Raw genomic sequence first — 17,771 nt, 5'->3', positions numbered from 1 at the left:
ATATTTGTCTTTATAATCTGTGCAGAAATCTTTTATTTTCATTATAATTGCGACTAGATTGATTGTTACTGTACCTAGTCTTTTTATCTTAATACTTTATTCAAGGCTCTACTTGAATCTATCTCGTACCGTATTCGACCACAGCGACTAGGATCTGCCTATTAAGAACTTCTGTGATTATAAAAAAATACTATTTAATATCAGGCACGGTTGTTTTAGAGATCTTCGAAATGCAGGGAAAAATACATTTTGTTAAAAAAGGATTTCTATTCTTATTTAAAAAATAAATTTTACTGATTACACTAGTGAACCAAATATTTTTTCTGGTATCCCACAGACACCCTCGCGATATATAAATATATCGCTAGGAAGTCACTAGTAATCTGAACGTTCTTTACGAGTTTTGAATTCGCTTCAATGTTATCATCATTGTTCTCTCAGACCACTGACTCTATTACTTATTTACTGTCGTAATCATATCCCTGGTGATGTTAAAATTATATGTTTATGGTATAAAAAATCGAAATGTCAATTTAATTTTTAACCTAAATTTATCATTAGCTTTAGAAATCTAAATACAAGAAGTTTGAATTCTGAATTTAAGTATTCTAAAAGGTAAATAATAAGTAGCAAGAAATATAAAGAGTGAAAATTTTGAATTTATCTAGTATAAAATTTCGATTTCCTTTTTTCCACAGAAAACCTAAATCTTTCGATAGGTATTTATAGAATCGGATCGTTCTTGGGACTGAATATTCACGCGACTACCTCTACCCGTCATCGTGGAAAGAAAGTCGATTTAGGACTTTTTTTACAAATCCATATTAGTCTACTTTGACTAGGCACAGACTATTTACTTTCCATTTCGAGGCTCTAGTGACAATATCCACATTTTTTCATAACAAAACAAACTGATGAATATAATCTTTATGCGATTACGAATCAAATTTGCAGTTTATAGCAAATACCATCATTGTCTATTGAATAATTAAAAAAACACAAACCTTTCTACTATAAAATCACTAATAAACTGAAATGCGTAGAAATGTTATCAAAATTTTAATAAAACTATATAAATTATAATTGAAACAATATTTCGCATTTAATGTTGCCTGTTCAAAAATTCCACCACTTAACGAACTTTTTCGTCAAAATGTCGGGGGCATACCATTGCACAATTAGCACAAATATAATCGACTTTTTTGTGACAATCTTTATAATTATATTCATAATTATATTTACTATAATTACTTATAACTTAACATTCAGTTGCTGTTTCGACTTAATTAAATTATGAGCAATTTCAACCTCATATGTCATATATCAAAGATATTGTCTAGTTTTTCACGTAAGTACTACATACTAAAATATCTTGATAAATACTATTGCCACATTGACAATTACTATTAAATGAATGTTGAATACTTGAAGTTATAAGTAAGATAAAGTAGTGGCATAATATACCAAACGCTGATTGAATTTGTTGCAGAATGCAGAAGCTAGCCGAAATATAACGAAAAAAAGAAATTATAAAAAGGTTTCATAAGTTTTTTTTTTTCTCGAGGGCAATAACATTTTGAAAAGGTTTAACTTAGAGTCATAATTCCTCACGATATTGAATGAATGAAAATTCATCATCACATTCTCAAATCCCACGGGATACTAAAATGAAGACGTAATAGATTAACTCTTAACAATAAAATGAGATACCTTACTGGCCATTTTTTGCATGTCATGAATGAATGGAACTATTGAATGGATTGCCACTTGTACCAGTGAGTTCGGACGATAAAAATTTGTTTTGTTGAATGTGTTATTATTTATGGTTTTAACTTTTTTTGAATGGTAGCGTGTAGCAATGGTATTACATTTTGGGGACTGCGTAAATCAAATACATATAAAAAGAATTTCGTTTAGTACGTATGTATTAAAATAGTTCATTTAAAATAATAATAAAATATTTTTTCTTACAAATTTAGTCTTAGATTTATTCAAATAAACTTCTCGAACACATTATTAAAATACTTTATTCTTAATTAACACTTTTTATTTAACAAATTTTATAAATAAAATCGGCTTACTTAAAGTATATAAAAAAAAACCTTGCTCAAGTTAAACTATGAATTTATAAATTATTATTGTAATAAAAGCTTAACCGCAGGCGTTACTTGGGTTTATTTATAGCTCAACAAAATCAATCGCTTGGAAAGAATTGTCAAAAATTGTCATCGATTGATACCCAAGAGATACAAATTGACACAATGTTCTCACGACACGAAGCAACATTTTCTATTCACCTGTGTTAAATAATCGACCGAAGCATTCCACATAATTAAACTTATGTATCCACTCGCCGCAACTCCGTACAGGTAAAAATATCTCTATGTTGTGTCATTTTCTCAAAACGAGACCATTGGTAAAAAACGAAACAAATCGCTTGTTATATCTTCAATCTGAACAGATAACTAACGCTCTAAAAAGTTTATATTGATTTCCTTCGGTAGTGTTAAAGCCTCATATAAACAGTCATAAAAGTTCAAAAATCCCTATCTCGTAATCTCTCGGTACCCTCATGAATGAAACTAGCTGGTGTATAAATTCAAATTTCCTCTTCTCCACACTCTCATTTCCATATCTCGGCCACCCCCTATGCTTTATTAAAACTCCGGCAAAAACCGACACCCGACTTATTCGCTATCTATATTCGGAAATGGCATTATCGGCCGAGCGGCCCGAATCGCACACGTCTCAGCCAATAGAGCATTCTTATCAGAAAATGACTCATTTCAAATGACAGAGTGTTCTAAAGTGCTTCGAAACGTAAAACGCTGCAAATGGTCACTAGACAATCGTTCAGATTTAAACCTTATGTACTTATAGTGAGAACTCATTATGCTGTGTTATAAAATAAAGTAGTTACGGCCAGTAATTTGGAGGACGCTCGTAGCGAGAGGAAATTGGAATAAGAAAATTTGGGGTGTAAAATGAAAGATAGACGAGTGCTAATTTCCGGCTATTACTACGTCTCTTTCTTTCCCGCACATTTATTGGGGAGAGCGGGTGAGGTGGTATGTGCTATCTTTTTCAGTCGTGTGGTGGACTTTTAATAGATGCGGTGAAACGGGGTGTTGGGGAAGCGTTCAAGTTCGTGAAGCAATGCAATGGGTACGGCAAATTGCAATTTAGTTTTAATTTCCATTTCATTGTTATTGTTCAGTTTCTTGTCCAAATTCAGCAACATTTGTAACGCTGAATGTACATTTCATATTTAACAAAAGTTATGATAACTACAACATTCTCTAAATGTCAATTTTCATACTTTAAAATTGCTAAGATTCCTGTAAGTACCTATTTAACTTTTTAAAGTAATTACCTACAAGATTTATCTTCCAATGACATCCAACAATATTCATTCCAATTTAGTAACAAAGTCGAAACTCTATTCTGCAATGTTGATAAAGTTTCAATATCTGACTCCCCTTCAAGCTTTCAATGGATTTAGCTATTCCGATTAAAATATACATATTTAATAAAAAAACGAGTGTTGTATGTTCGTTGTATTATTTTTAATATTCTTTACTTTCATATTAAATTGAAAAAAATAACAGTCTAAAATATTTATTCCTTAACGTTTAACGCCAAGTGCCAAGTCAGTGCTTAATTATCGCTGAAATTTTACTTTTTATTGCAAATTAGACAGCAACATTAGCAGAGGTCTATGCCTATGTGAACACTACGATAGAATAGGTATTCTTATAGGTCCTGTACCCATAATTATTATAAATAAACTGGTCATAACAGAGTCTCATTTTGCTTAGAGCATTGTTTTGTCGTATTGTTATCGTATTGTTTACATGGGCATAGGCCTCTCCAAATGTATCTATGTCAAAACTCCCTGTCCTCTATCATTAGTCCACCTTGCTGAAAAGATCCCAGGCTCCTATCAATTCCTCGTCTTCTTCAGCTTCAGCACTTCAGTTTGCAAATTTTACAAGATATGTCGGTAGTTCCGCCCTTACTCAAAATAATATATTTCTATTTAATACTGTAAAGGCAAGTATAAATTGCTCCATACTACACTGAGCTACCCTGAATTTGTAAAATAATCCCGTAGTAGGTTTCAATGTTTTTTGCACAGTATCTCATTGCAATCTTTATGCGAGGAGTTTTAATGTATATTACAATAGGTGCTTTATCTGTGGAGGGATTTAAATCGATTTAAAGGGAAAGGGATATATTGTCACATGCTAAACCATATTGCACTTTTCAAAGATACATAAGAGATAATTAAAGTGAGTGTGAGTAAGAATTAAAATGTCTGTAGTCTATTCCAAGAGAAACATTAAGAAAATAAACAATTTTGACATTAAATTGACGCGGTATCATTGGTCGAAATCTTGAATAGTCTACGATATTAATTGGGATCTTGCGAAAAAATTGCGTCACGAAGTTACTGTCAGTAATTTGTAATTAAAATTAAGTAGGCAAGTGTTGAATTATATCTAAAGATATATTAACAAAGTACTTCAGTGTCAGGGTAGTGCATAGCATAACAGAGATATAATCAAATGGCATGGAATATGTATTGTTAATGGTGGTATGAGTTTATCTAATATGTATCGTGTTAGCTGAAAGTAAATAAAATAAGGAAACCGTACTTTTGTCAAGTGTAGTATTGACCTATGTCCGATCCACATCTGAGGAGTGTCGTGGAATGAGCTCAAAATCCCTTTCCGAAATCCTTTACAGAAGAGGAACTATTTACGTAGCTTTGGGACATTTAGAAGACATTGAAAATCATTCTTACTTTTTTTTTTATAACATAACAATTTTTCTTATAAATTAACTTAAAGAAGTGCTACTTTTTGTTTCCAATAATGTCATGAGTATGTATTTTAGTCTGATATTACATAGCACTATGGAAGTTCGGCGTAAAAACGAATAAATGTTAAAATATAAATACAAAATAGTAAAGTCACGGTATACGGCGCGTGTCACGTGGTCCAATAGCGATGCCATTGCTACAACAATTGCTTGGACACCGGACCTCAGTGGAACCTGTGAACAATTCACTTGTCGGTTACTCCGAGCTAAATGGAATGAAATTTAATATTGCACTAGCAATAGCCCTTGGGTTTTCCTCACAATTTATATTTTTAATTAATTTTCAGTTGTAATAATAATTTATTAACTTAAGTAACATGATCCGAAATATCTAAAATAAAAACGCGAAATTATAATATAACTTCTAAGATATTTTATTACACATTACTTTCAAAGCTGACAGCGCGTCAAAAAATATATAATAATAATAGCCAACCATTGGACACTACGTACAGGAACACTAGTAAAGTAGTTTGAGGTTTGGCGAGTGTCAAGCGTAGTTGTCACGCAGATAATAAAGTTTGCTCATTTGTTTTAGTTGTTTTGTAACGCCACACTCTATATATAAATAATCTAAGCTTTACACGTTGTAAAAGTAATGTTGATAAATCAATAAAAACAATTAAACAAAATCTAAGTAAGGACCGATTAGTTAAGGCATCGGTGTCAAAAAGCCACCCGCCGGCCGCATTCAGTCCCTGAGGCATTATTCTGTAACCTCCATGAGTAGAAAGCAAGCTGTAAAATGAGGTATGACTAAAAAAATACTTTTTTAACTAAATACAATTAAATTGTTTTAAAAAAGTAACTATAAATCAATATCATACCAACCTCAAAAAATATTTATAAAGAAATAAGTTAACCTGTGTGACCAGCGTGATTATTGCAATGAAAATGATTATTCGTCTTTTAATTGTGTTTGGATAACACTGACTTTAGGTTTTAGCACAATTAAATGAAATCGAGTCAACACTTTAATACTTTATTCAAGGCTCTGCTTGAATAAAGTATTAGAATAAATTTGGATTTTGAATATCAAAAAATAAAATTATAAAATGTGCCAAGATAGAAACTCTCTATGGTATTGTAAACTTAATGTGTCAATCTGCTCTTAGTATTTTGTAATAAAACGTCCAACAGTTTATGTGTAATTATTGTTAAATAATTACTTGTTTAATTGACGTGCATTAAATAAAAACAATAGGCACGAATACGTGCGTTAGCACGTACGCTCACTTTCAAAATGACTTATTTACTAAAAACTTAAATTTCGAAATTATAAACTCTCGTCGGTGTTCACATGTTTTTTTCTTCTCAATCCAATTATATCCCAAGGTAGATGATACACCGCCATGCCATACTACTTAATTAAGTACCAAATGTTTTTGCTTCATCTATTAAAAAAAAAACATAAAACCATCACAATATTACCACAAGCGCACAATCTCTGTAATAAGTGCAGTTTAATTTGCTGAGCCATTTGGGTCGGATGTCGTGTAACTGGAGAACCTATTGAGGGGCTATTAACACGACGCTAAATGAAATCACTACTATGTTAACTTAGTAATAACGACACTTTCCTTGATTATTTTTAAGATAATATTATAAAAAATATACGCAAATTTTAATTGAACTCATGTGCATAAATGTACATATAAAAGGGAAAAATTAATTTTTGAATGACTAAGAAAAAAAACAAAAATAAAAACTGATAGATAGATAGATAATATATTATCTAATAGTTTGTAAAGATTCTTAATAGATTCTAATTAGGGTTGCTTGTTGGCAATTATTTAAAATTCTTCTGTAAAATAGTCAAAGCTTACTTTGACTATTTTTATTATTTTTAGACTTACTCCTTAGAGTAGCCCATAAACATTATACACAAATTTTATTTACGACTAATTTATACTTTTTCTTTGGTACGAAAACAAAAATATGTTTTTTGTATTCTTAAGTCAGTCATATTATTTATTTATCATTAGTATTATTATTAACACATATAATAAAATTATTATTCATATTGACATACATTTGTAAGTATAATTATAACAAAAAAAAACATATTGGTCAAAAGCGCAAACAATACTGCATATAAATATATAATTATATGTACATGTATTTATTATATAGATGATACAATCAATTAGGATAAAATATTTTTTCTAATTATTCTAATAGATACTAAAAGGTATATCAGCTGCTATTAAATCAAATTACTTATTATGTGGCGACCTAAAAACGGACAAAAGTGACAGATATATAAACGAACTAATAACACCTGTACCCAATGATTTATATATTTTTTATCTGTCACAATTAATGAAACGACTCTTAGACAGTCCCTCTACCTCTACCATAAAAAAACTCATAAATCATTCGAAAAACAAACATGAAAAGAAATTGTCGAAATTGTAATAGAATATATTAATTATATTTATTTTATTAATGAAGACTACATTAACCTCGATGTATATGTAACGAACTAAAACAATTCCTATCAAATTAAAGTTCCTAAACAATAAAAAAGCCGAATCACAATTAATTCAAATCGATTTCCACTTAAGCAGGCCTTGGCCGCGAATGATCAGAATTTCAAATTGACCTTCCGAGCAAGCTGGCAGCACCGTGTAAAGGTTCTTTTTTGATTCCAATATGCCATTTAAACGGAAAGCGCCAAAAGAAATAGTAGTTACGGCCGAGTTAGGTTGGCCAGCCTGATGCTATCTTGGCAGTTGGCACACCTGACCGACGCTAATTGGACAATAAATCAATTCTTCCCCGCTTCTTATTGGCGAATCGTGGCATTCCAATATAGAAAATTTGGCCGCGTGATATTGACAACATGATAAAAAACAATAGGCTGTTATCTTTTTCTTTTGTGTTCATCTCGGTCCCCGGTTCTTATTAAGGTTGAATCGTTTCTGTTTTTGTTTTCGTCGGACGTCTTATCGTTTAGACAATTTGTTTTTGGGAACTCGTTATTGAATTATTAATATTAAATGTTTGGTACATATTATGTTTAAATATCAACTAAATAAAGCATAGTACATATGAATGATAAAAATGTAATCCGCGGGCAAAACAAAATAAATAATAGTACACCGGTCATCCATTATTAGAATTATTAACTAAAAGGGGTGTGGGTTCGGCTAATCTAGACGCTGTGTGCATAATTAAATTCTGAGAACAAGCGAGCTATTAAAGCGAAACGGTAGCGAGACGCCCATTACGAAACGGAACGTGCATAATTATTTCGTTCCCGCCTTTTTTTCTTATTACCATTTCGATTTTCGAAAGCTTTCGCTAATGTAGCGTCTCTGCCCTCTGGCACGAAGTCTTGTAAACAATGTTCTCGTAAAATCTCATTCAATTACCGACTGCGTTTAATAAACTGATAGGCTGCGAACTGTTAATTATTTTTACTGAAGAAATTACCTGTTTATAAAATGAGTTGCGCCTTTAAACCTTGCTTGAACTTTTGCTAAGGGCAACACAAATATCAGCGCTACATTAGTACGAGGGATGTACGTATGTGAATAGATGAATTTATTACCGTATTAACCACGTAACCTTTTCATTAAATAATAGTTAATTTAAGCAATGTCGTTGTTACTTGTTGTTTACGTAGCTGGGCCTATTCCTAAAATAGGTTTGTGTTATTTGAATTGAATTTTGTTTCAAAAAATTTTATCTCGTAAAGTGTCTGTATTAACTCATGATAAACTCTATGAAAATATTTAAAAAAAAACAAATGTAAGTTGTCATAATAAATTATACAGCGTCGAACCCTTCTTGATACAATATTTCCTTATGATAACTCATATAAACTTGTATTGACTGGATACTAAAAACTGTAGCACTACACAGTTTTTTCTAGCCCGACCACCAAGGCATTCAAATGAACCATATCATTAGCCGTGTATAAACAATGTCGTAAAATGACAGGTAGCACAGCTTGTCAAACACACTGTATTATTCAAGTTATCGGTCGACGTCATCTCGCCCGGTTACTGTTAACATATATTTTGACAGATGACATAAGTTTAAGTCCTATCTCCGATGAAATACAATTTGAAACCAATAATAAGCTCCCGTCTTACGTCTGATAAAGCGGTTTGTGTAAATCAATGTAATGGTTTCTTGTGAAGTACCTTTTTTGGTACATTTAAAAATAATTGATGTCCCTTTGTTTAATGAGTTATGGCTTAATATTATTTATACAATTTAAAAATTAAGGGTTTTTACAAAATATTGGCAAGTTCGTTAGTAATTAATTTTTTTTACAGTAATCTCGACCATATTGTTTACGAAGGTAATTTACTGTCACTCGACCGTTGATAGTCGACCAACTAAGAAACATTCGACATTGGCTTGACCATTATTTTACGAAAAGTTCTAATAATCTAAAGGGTTTTTTTTTAATACAAATGGTATAAAATTATCTAAGTGGCTGCAGAGATAAAGCACTCAAAATGAAAAAGAATATCTAAGTATCACTATAATTATATATTGAGGTGGTAAACCAGTTATTGACTCCTTCATTGGTCTAGAGGCTAGCTAATAATTCTATCCCCCGTTCAAGTGAATTAAGGGTTATTGTATTTGTCGAAAGACTGTCAATAGTAGCCCTGGATGAGAGTTATTTAATACATATAAGGAAATTGATCTATGATTACGCACGCACTTATGCAACATAATATGTAATATGAAGTCATCCTAGTCGTTGCCGAGATAATACGAGACATTCAATTACTAACTTAATCATAATCACAAATATAAGAACACTCAGTTAATAGCCAGTACACACACACACACAGTATTGTATACTCCCTACCCGTGCGAATATTATACCTTAATTATAGAACAATTGGAACTGATTGTCATATTTTAATATTTTAGTTATATTGTATAGACACATAATGTAACAACAAATTAATATTAAAGAAAATAATATTGAAACATCGAGATGTTTTTAAAAAACAATCGTACAAAATCGTAATTTAATTACAGCCTCGAAGTTGGTCTGATTTTATCAACAAGAGCACGAGTCATAACCGAGACATCGTTATATGATGGATTCGTGCGTCTACATAAACATTTGAATAACGTTAGTGTGTAGGGCTGTCGCACAGAACGTTCCAAAATCAAAATATACTTTACTGAAGTAAGGTTTAATTTATGTTAGTTTGATTCACAATTTAACATAATTAAATTAAATATACCTTTAACTAATACCTAACATTTATAAGGTATGTACAGCCTATTCCAATTACAAGAGAAATAAAGACAAATAAACAACATGTGTTGTTTATTATGGACTCGCAAAAAAACTTATCGGAGCGTGGGATGCAGAATTAAAGTCGTTATAAGTAATTTAGTGGAATAGAATCGCATTGATGTGAAATATATAATGCGGCAGGTCAAACAGACTGTTAACGCGGCGCGTCGCCACGCTATAAGATGATAAAAAATATCTAATACGGTTTGGTGACGCGTCTCTTTTGTAATTTCAATATTTCACATGTAAGGCGTCCCACGACGGCTTAATTTTTATAAACAAAAACATTATTTTATATTATTCAAAAACTCTTTAAGTGCACGATCTAATATCAGAGTTAGAAGCAAATCGTGTGCAATAGTATAGAGAACTCATTAACATGCATTATTTATATTATTATTTTTATTACCAATTTTGACCACTTTCGAATTATGCTTTTTACGTACTTTTATTTTTTTGTTATATTTAAAAAAAAAGTGTTTAATATTCTGTTAAGCTTGAATATACAAAAATAAATCTTTTGTAAATTATAAACAGTGATGTTTGTTATATCGTGTGTATGAGCCCTATATTGAAGTCACAGTTGCGTGGGCAAGTATGCAAGGAATGCCCATTTGACAAATATGAATCTATGACATCTTGACATCTGTCCACAAGTGGCCATCACACTATTAATTAATCATTTAAATTCTTATAAATGCTTAGATATGATTTACATAACTCTACACACGAATTGTAAATTAAAACATATCGTACAATAACTAACGTTTTGTTTTGTTGTTTTTTTTTACAATAATTATGTAGAGCTACGCTATTGTTTAAACCATGAAAAAAAGTCGTTATAGAGAAATCATATAAATACTTTTTTGTATTTACTTTTTAATTGGAGTAGGTCTTTGAGCAAATCCCTCTGGTTAGATACCACCTACTCATCATATATTCTAACCCGAATGCAACAGCACCAAGGGTGAGTATGCCAGTGTAACTTCAAGCAAAAGTTAAAAAACATATTATGTTGGTGTGGAATTAACGATGTAAATATTTCTTATTTATAATATCTATCTATGGGTGATGGTAACGTGGTAGGTACCATGGTAGATACCATGATGCTCCATTAATTGTTGGTAATTATTTAAAAGCTTTAACTTGTTATATATACAAATTAAGAAACTGTTATATGTATAAAATATAACAGTCAGTTTCATAGAAATCAAATGGTCGGTGCTTTAAAAATGTATTATCAAGAAACTGCTGTTTACAACCAAGTCTTGACCGCACAGAAAGAGTTTTTGTTAATCCGTATCTAGGCTTCTACGAGTATATCTATCGATCATAGGTTTCTTAGATTATTATTCTTATATTATAGAAAATACGATTAAAATTAAATGAAACATTAATATAATAATACTTATAATAATATATGTGTAGATATAATTATTAATTATGCTATTGTCAGAATACTATGTAACATTTTTTAAGACGCCTGTTAAATAAATTATGCAATAACTACAAACAATGATAACGAAAATAAAAATAGTTGGAGCGCAATATAATTATTTATATAAAAGATAGACACAAAAAAGTGTAGAAAAGGAAAACGTATTATCTATTTTTATTATAGTGATGTGTTATGAATTGTAACGAAACTCGAAATTCCTTTATTACTTATATCGAACTTTTATCTTTACTTTATTCTGATAGTTTTCATTGTCATTCAAATCCTGTTGATATCCATGATTTCTATGGATACTATATAATTAATAATAATATAAATAACAAAATATTATATAAAAATATTTTTAATATTATTATATCTAAATTCTAATTGCTTTTATATCACTGTTTCATTTAAAGATTTTTTTTTATTTCACATTTTGTATATTGATATAGTTTTTTTTTAGTTAATACTGTTAAATACTTCTTTCTATTCTCTAGATGTCCTTAATTGTATAAGTGTGTTTTGAATGACTGTAGTCTACAAGAGATAGCTCGGTCCAATTTATATATGATATAGATAATTCTATTAAATAATGTATTTGTGATGTTATTTTTTTGCGTATGTAGTATGTATGTATGTAGACTTGTTTAAATGACTTTCTTATACATGTGTCTTGATAGTTTTGATAGTTATTTGTGCGAATAAAAGCGGCACTTAGACTCATACTAATACGCAAGGATGCTATATCTCTCAGATATCTATGCCGAATAGACATCGGATAGAATTATAGAGAGGTACAGTTTATAAATTAAATAAAAATTAGCCAATATACCTAAATTAAACATGCGATTTATGAGTTCAAGTGAACCATATCAAAACAAAACAAAAAATTGCTTAAAAAAAGTATATTTTTAATAAATTATTTAATACAGGACTCAGTCGCATATTGTGGTTTTAAAAATAAGAGTTCTTACGTCATATAATAATATTAACCATAGACTGTGGATTGTTTATGTTATAGACGAGTTGACCAAAAAGCATGGCATCACTACATGAAATTGACAATGACATAATTATGACTTTATTGTCGAATAACAAAAACAACGCATGTCTCTTCCCGTTTTCAATGAATAAAATAAAAAATAAATACTTTCATTTTATTATAAAATAATTAGTGATAGTAAAGTAATTTTATAGAATAACTTAGCAAAATGGCAGACGATGATGGTAAATTTGTGACGAATTCAATTAATACGACTAAAATACTTGTATATTAAACTCTTACAACAACTAATTTTATACGAAATAATGAATTTTACATTTTAGCGCCTTCGGACAGCAGTCTTTTAGTTATAATAGTGGATACAAACCCGAACCAGCGATATATTACAGAAGATCCAAAAGTACTCACCGGCTGTCTCGATGCCGTAATAGCATTTGCCAACTCGCATCTGATGCAGAAATCCAGAAACCAGCTAGCCGTGATCGGTTGCCATTTTCATAAAAGGTACGCCACTACTACTAGCGAACTATTTTAGTAGGAAGTTTGGGTGAAGTTTAAAAAACAACACCAGTATTAACACCTATTCTCATTGTGGATTTACCAGCAGGCTGAATGGGCTTGAGCCTTGATCAGCCTTGAGGGGCAGCAAATTACCCCTTTTTTAATTATATTCATTACTTGGAACTTTATGTCCTTTGGAAAGAAGTTATTCACATTCGAAATATAATGTTGTATGATTTAATAAATAATAAAATAAAGAATATTTTGAAATATTCAAAAACTATTTTTAATGGAAAGCATATTGTGTTTTCAGTGAATACTTATATCCATCTCCTGGAAAGCCATTGGATGTGCGGCAAATTGATGGACAATATGAACTGTTTACTTTGGTTGAGAAAACTATTAAAATGAGGTAAATCTTACCTTTTGCTATAACATTTTACTATTCTTCACTTTACTATATTTTATAATCATTTTACTTATATTGGTCATATTTCATACATAATATATTGTTGGAGATAAAATTTTGAATGTCCAAATTGTTTTGATCTTAGGATAAATTTCTTAAATAAAAATTAGTTTGAATGCTATATGTCATTTAATAAATGGTTTTTCAGGCTCGTAAACTTAATTAAAAGTCAGCCACAAGAAGAGAGACCAGGAGAGTCTCTGCTTGCTGGTGCAATGGCAATGGCACTCTGTTGCATAGCCAGGGTAATAAACTAATAATATCTTAACTATTTGCAGTTTAATCAATGATATAATATTCTAAAAAATCCAAACATTTTTTTTTTTTAATAAATCGCTGTTTACAGATGCGCCGAGAAGCATCACCAGGCCTGAGACTGAGCAGTCGCATTCTCATAGTGACAGGGAGCTCAGATACTGCAGCCCAGTACATCAATTATATGAATGTGTTTTTTACTGCTCAGGTAAAACAATGAGATCATTAATTAATACATAAAGGTTTTACTATAAAAATGCTAAATTAATGGTATTGCATCATTTTGAGCATTTGGCTTAAACTGTAAGTATAGTGTTAAAATTACATATACAACGGCTGTACCTCTAGATTTTATTGCTCAAAAGGCATTGAAAAAACAAAAGAAAATTAACTTTTATTTTCAGAAACAACAGGTATTGATAGATGTCTGCTCTCTGGACAAACATCTGAGCTTACTCCAACAGGGCTGTGACATCACTGGTGGACTCTACCTAAAAGTACCTTCACTGGAGGGATTACTACAATATTTATTGGTATGCTTTCTATTACAATTATTATACATACAAATTTTCATTATTTTTCAACAAAAATTTTGTTCAATATTTTCAATGCACATATTTATTTCCAGACTGCAGAGCAATCGAAATTTTGGGAATTACTAATTTATATTATTTTCATTTCAACATATAGTGGGTCTTCTTACCTGAGGCGTGGGAACGCAAGGAGCTGGTGCTACCAGGTCGAGGCAGGGTGGACTACCGCGCTGCTTGCTTCTGCCACAGGGAACTGCTCACTATAGGCTATGTGTGCTCCGTTTGTCTTAGTGGTAAGATTTTTCTGTTCCAATTTATCTAAATTTAATACTACTTTTTAAACAAGAGGTATAGTATATTGGACGCCGGGTTGAAATCGAGTCAATAATCCAGTCTCATTATTCTCATGCTTAATTTGTGTACATAATTCATCTAATCCCCGACAGTAAAGGTAATCATGAAGAACCCTGTATTGTTTTGTGCATATTTGGAGCACAGGAGTAGTGAGGTACAAACCCCACATAAACTGCACTGATCGTTAAACGACTAATATTTTTTGTCTATGTATCTTGATTATCGAGTAATAATAAATTAAATTAAAGCTCCAAACTTCTTATGAGCAGAGTTGTTGGTGCTCAGCAGTGCTATTAAGGCTATAATTTAATTAATAATATGTCTCAGTGGGACTGATATAGGCGGCTAAAAAGGCCCCTTAAAAATACAAGAATTAAAAGTATCAGTTGTATAAAGAAGTGTGTATGTGTGTGTGTGCGTGTGTGTGTATGTGTGTGCGTGTGTGTTTTGCAAGATATTTTATGAAAGATATGTGCAACCAAAATAGAACAGTTGATTAAGTACCAAATGATTATGTTAAAAGAGAAGGATTAATAATTCAACAAATTTTTAATACTGTATGTGATTCTGAGTAAAATGAAAATAAATTCTGATGTAATTCACGAGTATTCTTACACTTAAATATCAATTACTAGACCCTAACAATTATTCTCACTTTGTGATGTATAGTACGACACAACTTAGACGTAGCATCGGCAAAATCCGTAAAACCGAATCACATCCGAATTAAAAGCGTCTTCAAAATCTTCAATCTATTATCTATTTCTTGTGGGAAAATGATCTTTACGCAAACGTAATAATTTGTAATGTCTAATAATCAAATACATTCGCCAAATTGACGATTAATTGTATTTTTATTTTTTTATTTATCGATGCAACTATTTAATTGTGTCATACCATACAATTATAATGAGATATATTTGATGTTTCAGTGTTTTGCAAGTTCAGCCCAATATGCACAACATGCCAGTGAGTATAAAAATAAAATTCATCTTAAATCATTAACAGAGACTCCGAATATTGTTTTTTTTAAAACAGATCGTTTATGTATAATATGCTGAATATTCATATTCAGTCTTGTTTCAGTCTTTTAATAATGACAATAAATATTTCAGCACCGTATTCAAAATCGCTGGTCCGCTGCCGATTAAGCCCAAGAAGAAGAAAATGAAAATTTAATTTATGGTATAAGATAATATTTAATATATTCCAATGGCAGATATAGATAAACAAACCTAAATTTACATGTCCAATTTCATAACGACTGTGCTATATTATGTACTACAAACAGTTCTTCATGAATATGTCTTTATGTATAATCCAACGTTACTCTACTTTACTGGTTATATTCACTTTAATTTTACTTCCAAAACTTCAAGAATAACTTTGACAAAGCGCCATCATTCAATCCATATCCATAGATTATTTAAGTTTTATTATTCAATTGTAACCAATGGTGTCGTGTAAATTCAAAGTCATTTTTTTTTTATCTTGCCAATGGAATAGGTTATAGATGTGTATATAAATAGTTTTATGACAATAAAATGATTTTTTTAAAATATATTTTCTACTTATCACCGATCCGGAATGAATCGGTTATTTATTTATTTATTGGAAAAGTTACACCATCAACATATCACTAAGCACTTAAAATTAATATCTGTTGGGTAACATACAAAATGATACGTCATTAAAGGTGTAAACAACATTGATATATACAATGTTAAATATAAGAATTCCTCGTAACAATTTCATACCCGTCGCCATCGATTACTGAAACTATAAAATATACGTGCACCACATTTTCAGTAATTAACTAAATTACTTTCATTCACATGATAGATTCACAATATATTTTATTATGCTCTTTTAATAAAAGATATACATATTTAAATGATATCAAACATTTATGTCAAAACTTAAAAAACGCCCCAACTCGACTCCTGCGGTACCAAGAGGAGCACCAGCTGATTTGTGACCGCCAGTACGGTTTCCGTTGGGATCGCTCAGCTGGTGACCTAGTTTACCTGACACAAAGATGGGCGGAAGTGACAGTTGAGTCCAAGTAAGAGGTATCAGCAGCCAGTTTGGATTTAGCGGAGGCCTTCGATCGCGTGTGGCACTAAGCACTTCTTTCGAAGCTTCCTAAATTCTAAACTCTGACTTAAAAGTATAGACTGGGGCCGGCTAAACCTATCCCAATTCAACGCCAAAATCCGGTGGTTTTTCCGAACCTGCAAACCCCCCCGGTTTATTAGACATGCATAGTCGTTTGCCATATATATCGTAAAAAAATTATATCTATAGGTGACAACTAAAACATCAATTATTCACAAAGTTCTCTACTAGAGTGAAATTAGCAATATGTTATATAGAAATAAAAAAAGGAATCATTTTATTTATGTCTCCATGTTTCCTCAGCAGTCAGTTATGTTGATACTTCGACTCGTATGGGCGGTTAGCTTTTGTACCGCCCGTACAGTGTAGTTCGTTCTAATTTTACGTCGAGTTATTTGAGCGTAGATTTTAATTTTTAAGCAGTACATTCGCACTAATTCCATTCTAGATTTATAGACGTAAACAAAACAATGTAGTGGTGTACCTAATCATTCAAAACAAACTATATTCAAGTACTTTTGAAACATAATATTTGTATGATGAATTATACGTATAGCTTCCACCGGTTCGAAATGTAAATATAAACTACAGTAATGTAAATAGCACTCAGTTTCTATCTTTTGAAGTTAACCTAATTGGTTATTTGTTTTATTCAATTTACTGTATAACAACAACTGAAGTAGAGACCTACTGAGTACATATTGAGAACACGAGTTACTTTTTTTTATATATTTCATATTCATAATAATAATTATATTATTACATTAAATCTTTAGTCTCGTAAATCTTTACAACTTATCATTTATAAATAAATAAATAATATTAGACAACATCACATACATTACTCTGACCCCAATGTAAGTAGCTAAAGCACTTGTGTTATGGAAAATCAGAAGTAACGACGGTACCACAAACACTTAGACCCAAGACAATAT

At 30.9% G+C, this 17,771-nt stretch overlaps 1 protein-coding gene across 1 annotated transcript; it reads left to right on the top strand.

The window, feature by feature from the left end:
• Window positions 1–12,668: 12,668 nt before the first annotated feature.
• Window positions 12,669–16,279, top strand: LOC113402708 (general transcription factor IIH subunit 3). Its single transcript, XM_026643015.2, has 9 exons — window positions 12,669–12,830; window positions 12,930–13,110; window positions 13,421–13,519; window positions 13,725–13,821; window positions 13,923–14,039; window positions 14,236–14,364; window positions 14,522–14,657; window positions 15,651–15,687; window positions 15,834–16,279. Exons 1-9 carry the CDS (start codon window positions 12,815–12,817, stop codon window positions 15,895–15,897), a joined length of 876 nt encoding a protein of 291 aa, XP_026498800.1. The 5' UTR covers window positions 12,669–12,814; the 3' UTR covers window positions 15,898–16,279.
• Window positions 16,280–17,771: the final 1,492 nt, after the last annotated feature.

Source organism: Vanessa tameamea, chromosome 24 (genome assembly GCF_037043105.1).
Source record: "Vanessa tameamea isolate UH-Manoa-2023 chromosome 24, ilVanTame1 primary haplotype, whole genome shotgun sequence".
In the NCBI taxonomy this organism is placed as follows: Eukaryota; Metazoa; Arthropoda; class Insecta; order Lepidoptera; family Nymphalidae; genus Vanessa; species Vanessa tameamea.
The sequence above is the reverse complement of the archived record's forward strand: the minus strand, read 5'-3'. Positions and strand labels throughout refer to the sequence as shown.

Bases quoted from the DNA above. Each gene is read 5' to 3' on its own strand.
- LOC113402708 (XM_026643015.2), top strand. The intron at 13,822-13,922 runs GTAATAAACTAA...CGCTGTTTACAG, and splicing joins CACTCTGTTGCATAGCCAGG to ATGCGCCGAGAAGCATCACC. The intron at 14,658-15,650 runs GTAAGATTTTTC...TTGATGTTTCAG, and splicing joins GTGCTCCGTTTGTCTTAGTG to TGTTTTGCAAGTTCAGCCCA.